The 14,451-nt window shown below is 43.2% G+C and overlaps 1 protein-coding gene and 1 long non-coding RNA gene across 8 annotated transcripts in view; one reads left to right on the forward strand and one right to left on the reverse strand.

The window, feature by feature from the left end:
- Positions 1–11,488, forward strand: part of COL1A1 (collagen type I alpha 1 chain) — a 48,763-nt gene extending 37,275 nt beyond the window's left edge. Inside the window, exons 41-51 of the mRNA XM_053261347.1 lie at positions 1,133–1,240; positions 1,920–1,973; positions 2,099–2,206; positions 3,310–3,363; positions 3,745–3,852; positions 4,713–4,766; positions 5,559–5,666; positions 5,768–6,050; positions 6,926–7,116; positions 8,306–8,548; positions 9,584–11,488. Of these exons, the coding sequence (XP_053117322.1) occupies positions 1,133–1,240; positions 1,920–1,973; positions 2,099–2,206; positions 3,310–3,363; positions 3,745–3,852; positions 4,713–4,766; positions 5,559–5,666; positions 5,768–6,050; positions 6,926–7,116; positions 8,306–8,548; positions 9,584–9,730 (1,458 nt within the window). The 3' untranslated portion in view covers positions 9,731–11,488. The remainder of the gene's footprint in view (positions 1–1,132; positions 1,241–1,919; positions 1,974–2,098; positions 2,207–3,309; positions 3,364–3,744; positions 3,853–4,712; positions 4,767–5,558; positions 5,667–5,767; positions 6,051–6,925; positions 7,117–8,305; positions 8,549–9,583) is intronic.
- LOC128329735 (uncharacterized) overlaps positions 1–13,968 on the reverse strand; it is a 41,662-nt gene extending 27,694 nt beyond the window's left edge. For all 7 annotated transcript variants that reach the window (XR_008309770.1, XR_008309766.1, XR_008309767.1 and 4 more), the window contains exon 1: positions 12,534–13,968. This is a non-coding gene — a long non-coding RNA (uncharacterized LOC128329735). The remainder of the gene's footprint in view (positions 1–12,533) is intronic.
- Positions 13,969–14,451: the final 483 nt, after the last annotated feature.

Consider the following 14,451-nt stretch of genomic DNA (forward strand, 5'->3'; position numbering starts at 1 on the left):
ATTCAACCCCTTTCCTGCATGAGCCCTAAAAAGAGACTCATTCAAAACTAGCCTGGTTCAACATCCAGCTATACATTCTATGAGTTGTTAAAACTCAAAATGTTTCCCATCATCTCTAAGGAACCCTGTTGTCCATATTAAGCTTAGGCCCAGAGACAGAATGCTCCAGAAGATGCAGTTGTGTTTATCTGCTTACATGTTCATCTGAGCATTTTGCTAGGCCTTCAAAACATATTTGACAGATGTTCTGTCCTTTAAAGGCTGGGCCTTGTTTGGGAGCTCCTCCAAGCAGCAGCTCATGATTTCCTGGAATTCTAATTTAAAGAACTATCCACAGCTCCTTGGCACAGACAGCTCCACAGCCACAGCAACTGGAGTTGAATTTGGGGCTGGGGGCTGGAAATGGGTTCAAAAGCAGGTTCTCCTAGTTCAGATTAGCTTGCAAATTCTTGAATGTACATCCTCCTACTTTGGATTTCTTTTATAACATTTCCCATTATGGATGTGGATAGATTTAAGGCTTGAGGAGGTGGGAGCAGAGGAAATTAGCATTAAAAGTACCGAATTTGCCTTGAGCATTTATCGACAAGTCCAGCTTTAGTGTTTTAATGTTATGTGTTTCCTTCCAATAAGATTTCAAAAGTGAAACACATTCAGGTTTTGAAATTGTGCCAAAGCATAGACTTGGTATGAGAATTTTAGTTTCAGCTCTGGAATAAATTCTTTAGATTATATTAATATCAGAAAGCAACCAAGCTTTCATTAAAAAAAAAATTGAATAGAAGAGTTCTATAAGCCTCACAAAACACTTGAAAACTCCATAGAAATCAGTCCATGCCTTGAGACCACTTTGTAGAACAGATGCTTTTAAAGTGGTGTAGTAGTTATATGTCCAAAGAATACAGCACTTCATAGAAAAGATACATGGAATTCCATCTCACTCTATTTTGGTGTGTTCCTAGATCTCTGGGACTAGATCTCTGGGACAGTCTAGATTGGGCTCTACTGAACATTAGTTAGCTGTGATTGTCTGTGGTGAGGGGATGAGTGTGATTTCCCTTCTCTCACTTATTTTTCTTCTCAAACTCAACTATTGGATTCTTCTGGTTCTAACTGGGACTGATCTCCTCAGGGCGAGCCTGGCAAACAAGGCCCATCTGGATCTGTTGGTGAACGTGGTCCTCCTGGCCCAATGGGACCACCTGGATTAGCTGGACCCCCTGGTGAAGCTGGACGTGAGGTGAGTCTCCATCTTTCCACTACAGCCCCATGAGCCTAGATTGCCCATTTCCCTCATTCCTGCCTAGGGAATCCCGATACCAACAGAAACTATTAACCACAAATATAGTCCAAAACAAACTTTGCAGTTTGAGGGGGGATTGTAGTTCAGCAGTGGAGCACATGCTTAGTTTGGGGAAAATTCCAAACTCAGCCCTTGGCTTCTCCACTCAAAAGGATCTTAGGCAGCAGAGCTGGAAAAGGTCCTGCTGAAGATGCTAGAGAGCTGCCAACAATCAGAGCAGAGGACACTGCACTAAATAGGCTGTACATCCATAATTAAATAAATGTGCATTATTTACATAGCATGAGTCAATTTTAGTATGGGTTTTTTTTGTTCATTGTAACATTCTAAATCCCACCATTGGTATATCAAAGCCTCTGGAATGGAGCCACAGCTCAGGAGTAGCACACCTGCTTTGCATGCAGAAAGTCTCAGGTTCAATCACTGGCATATCCAGATAGGGCTAGGAAATACCACTGTCAGAATCATGGAGAGTTGCTACAAGTCAGTGTAGATCATACTGAGCTGCATAGGCGGATAGTCTGACTCAGGATAAGATCGCTTCACATGCCTTTTAGTTCTGCTGATCGTCCATGATCTTGTTCTCAATCTTTTCCCCTCTCTCCTTGGCCAATAGGGTTCTCCTGGCTCAGAAGGTGCTCCTGGGCGTGATGGTTCCGCTGGTCCTAAGGTGAGTTACATATCCATGCATGCAGCAGACATCAGGAACTAGCCAGTGTTCCATGGATGTGGCATTTTTTAGACAATCTCGAACTCAAAGTCTGACCTAACATTGACTTTTCCTTTCCAAAATAGGGTGATCGTGGTGAGAGTGGCCCAGCTGGTCCCCCTGGTGCCCCTGGAGCCCCTGGTGCCCCTGGCCCCATTGGCCCTGCTGGCAAGAATGGAGACCGTGGTGAGAGTGTAAGTAGTGCTTCCTTTCATTCTCCTAAATATGAAATCCATGGCAAGAAGGCAGCCCTTTTTAGAACCTGGAAGGGAATCCTATTGTCAGAAGTCCCTCATTCTCCCTCTGTTATGTCACATACACAAGGTTATATTCTCTTGAAATCAATTAATCTGAAATATTGACCACCCACCAATTTACATATTCACTCAGTGAACACAGGAGCAGATCCATTTGGAACACCCTCCATCCCCACACACTGCTACACTCAGCTTCAGTATTTCACAATTTCTAAGAGATACAGTGTATGTATGGCTATAGTATATCTGATATACCTTTCTTCTTCATTTGAATGTGTATGCCACTTTGGGGTCTGTATTCATGTTCACTGGAATGAACGTGCAAGATCACATCCTTTTACTCTGTTCTAGTTAGTTTAAAATACCTTCAGCCATGGTTCCACATTCAGCAGATTAAAGCAATTACTTGAGCCATATGAGTGCCCTGAAGAGGGTAAAAAACAGTTACTGGTTTGCCACCTTTCTTGCAATTACATCAGAGGATTAACTGGGGCAGGGGAGGTCATTCATTTGTTATCTTAGATATGTTTCAGTTCCGTGTCCACAGCAGAACCCAGGGATCATATCTTTCATTTGAATACCGTTAAACATCCAAAATCCAACCCCTAAATCAGAAATACATAATTGCAGAGTTATTGATTTCATTTACGTCATATATTTCCTCTATGGAATTTAAGATAGTGGCCTTGGGGCTCCCAGAATGTCTCTCATCCAGTCAGTCCCCAGACTTGAACTTGCTTAGCTTCAGCAACATTGCTGCATCCGGTTCCTTCAGACCATGCCCTATACCATCTAGTTGACAGTCCCATCCAAATCTTTATTCCCAGCTTAATTTCCCTAACCCGTAGATGAAATTCAGAGTCATAGTGATGAGGGAAACCAAGAGCACTGTCCCATCATGAAAACTACTTTGCTCTTCCTAGAGATGGTAGACAAGCACTCCTTTGCCAAGACCAACTTCCTAAAGAAGCAAACTGCAGACCAAATTACTTGTAACAATTTTAACATTTTCTCCTTCTCTTCCTATCTCCCTTCTCTAGGGCCCTGCTGGTCCCGCTGGTCCCGCTGGCCCTGCTGGTGCTCGTGGTCCTGCTGTAAGTTTGCAGCTTGAAATGTTTATTTCTTTTTTCAGGAATTACATTACTTAATTATTGCCATGCTCATTGTTAGATTGTTTCAAGATGGCTGCCGTTTGGTGTCAGTTGACTAGATATACTCAAGTATTCATTACATTGCCTATACAACTATATTATGTTTGTCCATACAACTATGGACAAATGCATACAACTATAACGATAATACAAATGTATACATTTGCTCATACCACTGTGTTATCTTTGTTTTTCCTTGTCTTACTTCTAAAGGTAAATGTCTTTTGACATTCTGAGTTCAGGTCCACCACAGCCTCACAGAATGTTTCACATTTTTTAGAAATCACGTGAAGCTTATTTTTAATTTGGTCTTTTCATTTCCAGGGTGCACAAGGTGCTCGTGGTGACAAGGGTGAGACTGGTGAACAAGGTGACAGAGGCATGAAGGGTCACAGAGGTTTCTCTGGTCTCCAGGGTCCTCCTGGTCCCCCTGTAAGTATCACTAAATCCAGCCTTTCTGACATAGAGCAGGCCTGCATGACATAAGGCTCCAAAGCAGTATCTGGCTCTGTCTGCCCATACAAAGTGGACACCCAAGTCAGGTGGTTTTTCTGTTTGTGACTCTCAGGGGTTATTTCAAGAACTGAAGAAAGTGTTTCCACAAAGAGGACATAAATAGGCTCTATGCAAGCCTTCACTGACTTTGATTTTTAAAATTTAGTTCTGGTGCAAAATCATAGCACCAGCTGATTTAAAGCTGCAGCCTCCGAGAAATAAATAAAAATATGAAATGCCCTCCTAGGGGGATTGATTTTTGCACATGATCTAAAGAGGTCAAGCCAGCTGCCAGCTCTTTCCAAAGTCAGACCACTAGTCCTTTTTCCATTTCTGTTCCTTTGTGAGGAAAATGTTGTTTGATTTTTACTTAACGTTATTATTTTTTTATATACATGTGGACTTCTTTCCTTACCAGGGACTAGAAAACCAGTAGCTAAATGACTTTCATTCAGTATAAGAAACAATGGGCCGTATTGTCTTCTGTGTCCATTGTGCTGAGCAATCTTCTTGTTCCCCCTGCCAATAAGAGGTCTCAAAGAATGCCAGGCGGAGACAGAGGCCGTGTTGAGGCACTATGGTCCACTGAAAAAATTCAATATGGGCTGGATTACCAAGTACCCTAGCTGAGACTCAGCCCAGTAGCTACCCCATTGATTTGAAGAATTATTATTATTATTATTATTATTATTATTATTATTATTATTATTAATTTGATATCGATTTTGAATGTGACTGTAGCTTCCTTATTCCTTGCATACCTAGTTGACTTGACCTTCGCTTCTGCTCTTATGTAGGGTTCTCCTGGTGAACAAGGTCCCTCTGGTTCTTCCGGCCCTGCTGGTCCAAGAGTAAGTATGATTGCTTTGCTATCTTAACAGAGTCAGTACAGCAGCTCAGGGTTGAATGAGTTAACTTTGGGTAGAATACAAACTCCCCAACAAGACATCAAGTGAAAAATGCATAGTAGTCTTCTCTTAATTACATTGTGAAGAAGCTGTATATCTGAACCATGAAACAGCCATCTGTGAAACTAAAACATAATTTTTCACAGAGATCTCAGTCAAAGCAGGGTGCAAATGCATAGATCATGGCTGTAGGTTCTTTTAAATCTCTAAGACTGGGGGGGGGGGGAGGCAGGCAGACTTGGCAAAAGAGATGGGTGGGTGGTTTGAAGATCAGAAAATGGAGCGAAAATAATTCAGATATTTAATGGGGAAGGGCTGTACAAACTTCCCAAATCCTACTGAAGATCCAGTTCAAAAGCAATGCAGTTACTATATTAGGTTACTGCATTAGCTCCTGTGTTCAAAAGGGAGTTTATGAAGAGAATGTGGAAAGAGTTTAGTGGTGTTTGTACAAGAGAAAATTATTTGCTGTTGATTCAAGTGAGGATTGGCATCAATGGTTTTAGGCAACATACATTAAGAGTGAGGCATTGTCTTCATAGGATTCTGGTTGGTGCTCTCTCTCTAAATTGGAACTTTAGAAAGCAGCAACTGAAATAGTGGTACGTTTTGCAAAGGAGTGAGATCTGGATAGGTTCAGCTGGTCTTTGATCCTACCACTTGCTTATGTGTGTTTTCCTCCACCCTGTTCCAAAACCTTGCTAACAATGCACTTGTGCTCCTCCTTCCTGACAGGGTCCTCCTGGCTCTGCTGGTTCCGCTGGCAAAGATGGTCATAATGGTCCCCCTGGTCCCACTGGCCCACCTGGTCCCCGTGGTCGTACTGGTGATGTTGGCCCTGCTGTATGTATTCCCATCTAATTGTCTGAGTTTGACAACTGGAATGTACTGGGTAGAAGAAGCCTTTTCCTTCAATGCATCTTGTTCTTCTCCTTCTTCTGTAGGGTCCTCCTGGACCTCCTGGCCCACCTGGTCCCCCAGGCCCACCTAGCGGTGGCTTTGACTTCAGCTTCCTGCCCCAGCCTCCTCAGGAGAAAGCTCACGATGGTGGTCGCTACTACAGAGCTGATGATGCCAATGTGATGCGTGACCGTGACCTGGAAGTTGACACTACCCTCAAGAGCCTGTCCCTCCAGATTGAGAACATCCGTAGCCCCGAGGGAACCCGCAAGAACCCAGCCCGCACTTGTCGTGACCTGAAGATGTGCCATGGAGACTGGAAGAGCGGTGAGTGCAGGCAAAGCCAAATGTGGATCCTCTTACTACCAGGAATTCTCCCTGCTCCTGGACCACATCTCCACTGTACCACCAGGATGTCTCTCTTCTCTTCTCTTCTCTTCTCTTCTCTTCTCTTCTCTTCATATCAGTCCCTTCACTTCACCTTTCTTTCCTTTTCTAAGATTGACATTCCCCCTCAGTTACAAAACCAGAAGGGTTTTTAAATAGTTGTTTACTCTGGTCAGGGTTCAAGAAGGGATTTCCCACCGATCAGACTGACTAATGACTCAGATGCCTTTTGTTACAGCCTTTTTTCTTATCTAGATTGGTCAAAACAAGTGGAATGATATGTTCTGCAAAAAGCTTCTCTTTGCGCTGTGGTCTGCATTTGCTTAGACCTTTCTCAAAGGGTGAGGTGGACCTTCCCAGGAAATGGCAGAGAATAAGTTATTCAGACTCTACCCTGACTCTCTCTCCTCCTGCACACAAATATGCCTTGAAGTCTGAATGCCAGGCTCCCTTGTGTTGTCAGTGATAGAGAATAACGGGGCAATCATCTGTTTTTTTTATACCACATAGCCAGCTTTGGTTGTTTGCTCTGTAACCCTGAAGTGCATTGTGGGTCCACACTTTTTTGTTGGATCCACTTGGATCCAGCCATTGGTCCAGTTGTCTGATATTTAGTAAGACCAGGACAGTTATTTTCCTGACCTAGGAATTCCTAGCATATGTGGATCTATGGGAGAGGAGAGACAGAAGAGGCCAAATGGTTGGTTAGTCCTTTCCTTTTGAGTAGGTTTGAGTGGCCATTAAATGGCCTTTTTGCTTTTTCCAACTCCATGGTTAATTGTCCAACAACCAACTCATTCATCCTTCCTCATCAGGCGAGTATTGGATTGACCCCAACCAAGGCTGCAACCTGGATGCCATCAAGGTCTACTGTAACATGGAGACTGGAGAAACTTGCGTCTACCCAGTTCAGCCTACCATCTCCCAGAAGAACTGGTATATTGCCAAGAACCCCAAGGAGAAGAAACATGTCTGGTTCGGCGAGACAATGAGCGATGGCTTCCAGGTGAGAACAGGAACCAATTGGATAAGAAAATTAAACACACAACTTAGCTTGGATTTATATTGTGAGCTGGGACTGGTGAGAGTAAGAGTTCCTCCATGATCGGGCATATTCCAGCTCATCTCCTGAACTGGGACTGGTCTGAGTTCCTTTAGACATATTGCACACGTTATGTGTGCATCCCGGAGACAGAACCTTGCATGAGCACTGGTTTGTACAAGTACAAACAAAGGTTGGGTCTGTTTAGCTTAGAGAAGAGATTAGGAGGAGGGGACTCAAAAATAGCCTCAATGCACATGCAGGGTAATACTCAAGTGGTGTGAAGCATCCATGTCTGCTCTCTATGTCTGCCATGCAAGAAAGAATGTGTTCAGACTCCAATCAGAAAGATTTAGGCTATTATTAAAAACGCTCTAACAGTAAATATGAAGGAGCCCTGGAACAGGTTGCCTCATCACCAGCGGTTTCCAAAACCTGTTTGAAAAATATTTGATTGGGTTTGTTTGCTTGGGCTTGATTCATGGGATAAGGAGGGTATTCGGATGATTTGTTAAGGCCCTTCCAGCTCTGTGTCCAAAATTGTCCATCACTGTAAATGAGGGTAGATGGGTTTTGCTGAGCCAAGGGGAAGTGCTACTGACCAAGTAGACATAGATAGGATTCCTGCTACTTCCAGGAGGTTGGATGATCCATAAAGTCACTTCCAACTCTTTGATTGATTGATCGATTGATTGAATGAATGAACGAAACGAAGAAGGAGGAGAGGTCAAAAGCTAGTAGATGCCAATTTCCAGGAGACAGATTCCAGAAGTTTAGTTGGGTTCACAGGTCAAAGGCAAAGCAATGTCTGTTATCAAAAGGCAGTTTGACATACTGAGTCTAGGCTAGCTCAAGGAAGTGTAACTGGTATAGCAGGGAAAAGACAGTCTGTGAATGAGCCCAATTCAATAGAGAAAGCAAGTGTCTACATATTTTTCCCATTTCGGCATCTTAAAGTTCACTAGGTAGCTGTGGTCATCAGGTTTTGTTTTACCCTAGGCCCATGCTTTTCTTCATGGGCATGGAGAGAAAGCAAGGTACCACCAACTATGTTTCTAGGTATTGCAGGAGGATTTCCAAGAAGTCATTTTGAGAGATCATGCAAATATTAACCATTGTCTTGCTCTATCCTTTTCTCTGTTTCTCTTGGCAGTTCGAATATGGTGGCGAGGGATCCAACTCTGCTGATGTTGCCATCCAGCTGACTTTCTTGCGCTTGATGTCCACTGAAGCCTCCCAGAACATCACCTACCACTGCAAGAACAGTGTGGCTTACATGGATCAACAGACAGGAAACCTGAAGAAGGCTCTGCTCCTCCAAGGCTCCAACGAGATTGAAATCAGAGCGGAGGGCAACAACCGCTTCACCTACGGTGTCACCGAGGATGGCTGCACGGTGAGTCATAAGCCTTTGCATGGAGCATCTAGCCTTGCAGCAAGTCATGACAGAAACCAGTAACTTCAAATCCTTGAAATGGACTAGTATTTTACCAGTGGGGGCAAGTCTGCCTTGTTCCTCTGAACCTACTGCTAAAACCTTTGTCCATGCTTAGAACTCAGGTTGATATCCAGGAAGGCAACCCATGCAAAAGGGAAATAGTATGTAAGGTAGAACCAGAGTCTGAGGAAACAGGGTTAGGAATAAATATTTGTACTAGTACTAGGTCTGACAGGGTTGTGGGCAAATGTTCCAGTCCAGTGAATGGAATCTGTCATGTGCATTGAATCACAAGGGGGAAATCTACATCCAGCCACAGAACATTGTGAATTATCCCATAGGATCCCCATATGTCCCAAGCTATTTACTCATTGATGCAGTATCATCAATGCGGCCTTCTGCTTGCATCTACTGTTTAGATCAGGATCAGGGACATAAACTTTTATTTTTTGTGTATTTAATTTTTAAGACACATCCTTCATTTTGACTCAAAAGGTTGTGAAGGCAGGAGAATGTCCAAATATGGGGATGAGTTCTAATCCAAAGAAGTTTTTAGAAGGCTGCTAGCCAATCAGAAGGCTGGGCTGCATTCCAGGGCAACATGAGAACGTTTAACCTCTCCCTTGGCCACACATATGCTGCCTTCCTTTCGACTGAAGGATCTAGGTTGCATTCAGAGTGGTCCATGGCAGAAACTCCTACATCCTCAGTTGGTTTTGCCCATTCTCTCTCGGGCTGCCCTTAATTCCTGGTGTTTTACATATTTGAGCCGCGTAGCACTAGGAAAATGTAGTACTGCAGTTCCTTGCAGAAGTTAAATCAAATTGTCAGTCAGGATTATGAAGATGTTTTAGATACATGTATCAGTGTTGAAACACAGAGGACATGGAGTAGTGTTTAGATGGGGGCCATTACACTGAGCACAGAAGCCTTAGAAGTCTGTTCGGCCATGCTCAAATTGCTAATTTCTTCCTGTTTTCCTTCCCTCTGCAGAGTCACACCGGCAGTTGGGGAAAGACAGTCATCGAATACAAGACAACAAAAACTTCCCGGTTGCCCGTCATTGATGTGGCTCCCATGGACGTTGGTGCCCCAGACCAAGAATTCGGCCTTGAGATTGGACCAGTCTGCTTCTTGTAAACCCAAAAGGAAACCTGACAGTTTAAAAAATAAAATAAAAAACAGCCAAAAAAGAAGGAAATTTCACATGGACTTGAATTTGTGTCTTTTTCTATCCATCATCTCTAAAACTATTTTTGTTTCCGTTAAAAAAAACAAAAAAAGCATTAAACCAAAAAAATAAAAATAAATGACTTTTCAAAAATAATTAAGGAAGTGCATCCACTTGCTTGACTTTTTTTAATCAAAATCCCCGAAGACAGAATGGTTTGATTTTATCTTCTTCTTTTTTTTAAATCAAGTAATATCTTGGGACCACTATTTGCACATTCCAAAAATACATATATAAAAACCATACAGAATGACAAAATCAGTCCAAACCAACACAACGCCTGAAGTACAACTACCAGTTTTGAGAACTTGTTGTTTCCACAGCAACAAGAATAATGCTAAACTAGTGGTAGAACCTGCCCTATACACCCATAATAAAAATTGCCCCCATACCCTGGTGTTGGGGAAAAAAAATCCCAAATTTACCTACAGGCCAACTTTCTCTGCTGGTACCTTTATATAGAGAAATTTTTCTTCTTCTTTTTTACACAAAGCAATACCACTGAAAAGATTATTATTTCAGCCATTCGAAATGTACATTTTTTTTTCTGTTTTGTTCAATCGACATTAGAAATACATTTGTCAAAGTCCAAATACAGGTGTGACATTTAGTGGCTATCAAATCAGGATCCTGTTTGGACAAAGAACAGGTGAAAGATGCCCTGTCCCTCTGAAAGAGGTTGGAGATTATCTTCTTTTCTAAAATATATATTTAAGAGCTACAAATGTTTTGTCGTTGAACAACTGAAGGAAAAAAGAATGGGCAATCATATCAGAAAGCAGAGAAAATGTAATGTTCAATGTATATAATTGTTGTATGGACGGCTACCTCACCATTGTCATTTTCAACTACTCTGGGGTAGTTTTGGGGTTTTTTTATGCTAGTACCAGGTTGTAATGGAGGGAGTGGGGCAGGGTTCCAGGTTTAGGTAAAGGTGCTAACTGTGTCTTTTATATCTTTCTTTTTTCTCTTTAGTCTGCTATGTTAACAATTATCAGGTCCCATGGAATTCTTTTTTGAGGTGGTGAAATCTGCAAAAGCCTTACCTCGCCCCAAGCAGAGGTTGCTAAGAGGGGCTATTTGGTGCTATAGAAATGAGACTATTGGAGGGGGAAAGCAAATTTGATGCCTTGCTGCCCAGAAATACTTGTGAATTTTCAAAAGGTGCTATTTTATTTTATTCTATATTTTTGAACAAGCAAAACATCCAGGGTTGAGAGAGAAAAATCAAACATTGCTACAAGGGATCAAGGTCTAAGCAATTTGTTTCTGTTGTAAAGCAGGTGGATTCCCTTTTGGCTTGTCTTTCCCCCCATTCATCCAGTTCTTCTCCACCACCATCTCTCTTTGTTTCCATCTTTCTTCCCTCATCCAAAAGCAAATTCTTGTGCCAAGTCTCTTTTGTTCTCCCATGGTCCTCACTTGCTGCTGATACATTTGTTCCTTGCTTCTCATTCTCCTCTCCTCCTCCAACTCTCTCCTCACCCTGACTCTCTTTTTCTGTCTTTCGGTGGGTTTCCATTTCAAGCAAACTCAATTCCTCTCTTTAACAAGAGGCAGTGTGAGTGACCGAAGATTCTGTACCTATTTTGTATATGTATAATAATTTGAGATGTTTTTAATTATTTTGACTGCTGAAATAAAGCATGTGAAATGATCCAAATACACCAGTTGTTCTTCAGACTTTTTCTGTCATGCAAGGCAGGTGTTGGTTGGGGGTGCCGATTGGGGGTACAGGGCCCCCGACAGGGCCGGTTGGGGGAACAGGGCCCACTCTGCCAAAGGTCTGCACATCAAATAACAATTCAATTTGGGGGAAAACAACTTTAACTGTCATGGGCTTCACCAAGGAATCCAGAGCAGAATACAGTATTCTGTCAGAGATAACCTTGAGCCATTAAGCAACAGTGTTTTTCTGAGGAACCCATGCCAGTTAAACCAGTAAGCAGTGTAGACAGCTCTAGGCAGAGGAAAGGAGGAACTCAAGGAAGGCCACCTTGCCATTTTCCTTCCTTTGCTTACTTCTCCTAATAGTTCTCACTTTGCATGGTCCTCTCTTTCTCCTCCTTTCTTCTCGTGGGCTTGGTAATTCCCCTCTCCCCATTCTCTACCTCTGTTAGAACTGGTCAATAGAACTGGTCCATCTTATTTATTTATTTCTCTGTGTAAACCACCCTGAGCCATTTTTGGAAGGGCGGTATAGAAATCAAAAATAAACAAATAAATAAAATATTTCCCCACCCCGGTTATCTTCCCAACCCCCCAGTGCTGCAATGAGTTGTTTTACAGGCCCTGCTCCTATAGGTTTAACAAAGAAATGCAAAAATTAAGCAGGAAGTGCCTTTCTTATCCCTTTAACTCCTTGCTAGGAAAAATTTCACCTGTTGAATTTCTGTGTGTCAGGCTGCAATCAAGGCCCAGAATCACGGTCAACAAAAAATGTTAGCAGCCCTAGCCATCACCTTCATCTTTCAATACATTTAATTATGTTTCCCCCACCCCGTGTCCAAATATTTCAACATTTACATTTTAACCACATTAATTTCCCCACACGTACCCTGGAAGGGTAGGTCCACCATTTTGTTACTTACCATAAAATAATCAGTCCACCCCATCATTTCGGTACTTAACAGAATAACAATGACTTTTAATATTGAGGTTGAGTGGGAAAGGACAACTAGCTCAAGAATGATAAAAATACAAAGGACTCACCAAAAATCCTGAGGAAGATGGTCCTTCATGAGGCACAAGGCTTCTGATGAAAAAAAGCATCCTGGGAACATGCTATTTTGAAAAGTGACTAGAAATTCTTCTGAAAAAAAACATTGTTCATTTTGCCTTATTTTTCTATTTGCCTCTCACACACCTCTTCTCCTCTGTGATCCCAAAACCATTCATTTGCAAGAAAGGTGCACTTGTTCCAAAAACCAAAGCAGGATGAGTGTGCATGTGTGTTTCAAAATATGGTAACTCACCAGTTCCATGGAAGAGACACCCCAGCTTCACACAGCCACTTTCATTAACTGAAATGCACTCTTGCCGTGCTTAATTTCTACTAAAATAAAATAAAAATGTTGGAATTGGAGCCATACTACGTGTCTTGAAGCCCCACTCATTGATCCAAAGTATGTGATGAGAGGCAGTAGTTGCTCAGTGGTAATGAAAAGGCATTACCTTCTCACTTCTGTGCAGGCTCAGAGGTGCTTCTTTCTAGCATTAGTTCACACGGTACTGAACAGAAATATCAGGCCTGAGCACTGCCACATATGAAGCTCTGGGCTCTTTCCCACAAAAGCTGAAGCCACACAGATCTAGCTTTGTCTTCAAGGTTTCACAGGGATCTCCACAGGATCTGTTTTCTCGCTGCAAATTCAGAGCGTAATGAGATACACACTGACCTCCAAAGATCTTTGCTTGACCCCAACATCTCTTTCTTTCTGGATGTCTTCTTCTTCTTTCCCCTTTCCCAGTTTCACCCCCATTTTCTTCCTCTTTTTCCATTCTTCCATGATACCTTTTACCACTTCCACACCCTTACTTGTTCCCTCCAGCCCCTTTCTTTCAGCTCTGGGTTTTTCTAAGACCTCTGCAAAACTGAGTGAGCTTTCTGTCCCTTTTAGTCTCCCTACTGATATTCTGAGAAAAAAGAGAAAGGGGGGGGGGGGGAACTATACTACAAACCTCCTTCCCTGTCAAATATGAGGGTTGGCATCCTCCCCACATGCCAAGAAAGCTGGACAGTGTTCAATGGTTCTCATTCAGGAGCTACCAACAAGCAGGGCTCTTTGCTTCAAAGGTTGCTTTGTAAATGGGAGATTTATACCGGAGGTATCACATGGCAAATATCTGCCCCTTCCCAAGAAGCCTGGCTGTGCAGGCAGCAAAGCACAGTTGCTCCTCCAGCTACTGCTCATGAATAGTCTGTTCTACGACACACAATGGATGGAGATTCTTTTGCATTTTCAAAACAGCCAACAGCTGTCTGGGAAATCCAAAGGCCCAAACGGGGTAGAAGAGAAAACGGTCGCTGCTGCCTACACCTGGATCTCTCTCCCTCTTTCTGTTCCTCAAGCCCCTTTCCTCAACTCCTCCAAACCCCTCCACGAGAGTTATATGCTCGGCAAGCCCTACCTAGCCTGACCTTCTCTCCCAACAAGACAGTGGACTGGTGCCCACCCACACCCCCAGCCCTCTTCACCCTATTCCCACCACTTATTTTTTCAGGACCAGGCCCATAACCCTCTGCCTTTGGGTAGGTTCTGGGCTAGTTCTGGAAACACACAAGAGACAGGTTGGGACACCCTAAGACTGTGCTAAGCCCACCCTCCATGCCCAGAGATCTTAAAGCAGATGCAGTGAGGCCTAATGCAGGCTGCAGTCCCCTCAGAGTTCTCACAGCCAATGAGATAAGGTCTCATGCAGGCCAGAGACATCGTCTGGGCTTCATAAGAACAGCCCTGCTGCATCAGGCTCAAGGCCCATCTAGTCCAGGATCCTGTTTCACACAGTGGCCCACCAGATGCCTCTGGGGAGCCCGCAGGCAGGGGGTGAGGGCTTGCCCCCTCTCCTGCCATTGCTCCCCTGCAACTGGTATTTAGTGACATCTTGCCTCTGAGGCTAGAGTGGCCTA

This window comes from Hemicordylus capensis, chromosome 6, assembly GCF_027244095.1.
Source record: "Hemicordylus capensis ecotype Gifberg chromosome 6, rHemCap1.1.pri, whole genome shotgun sequence".
NCBI lineage: Eukaryota > Metazoa > Chordata > Lepidosauria > Squamata > Cordylidae > Hemicordylus > Hemicordylus capensis.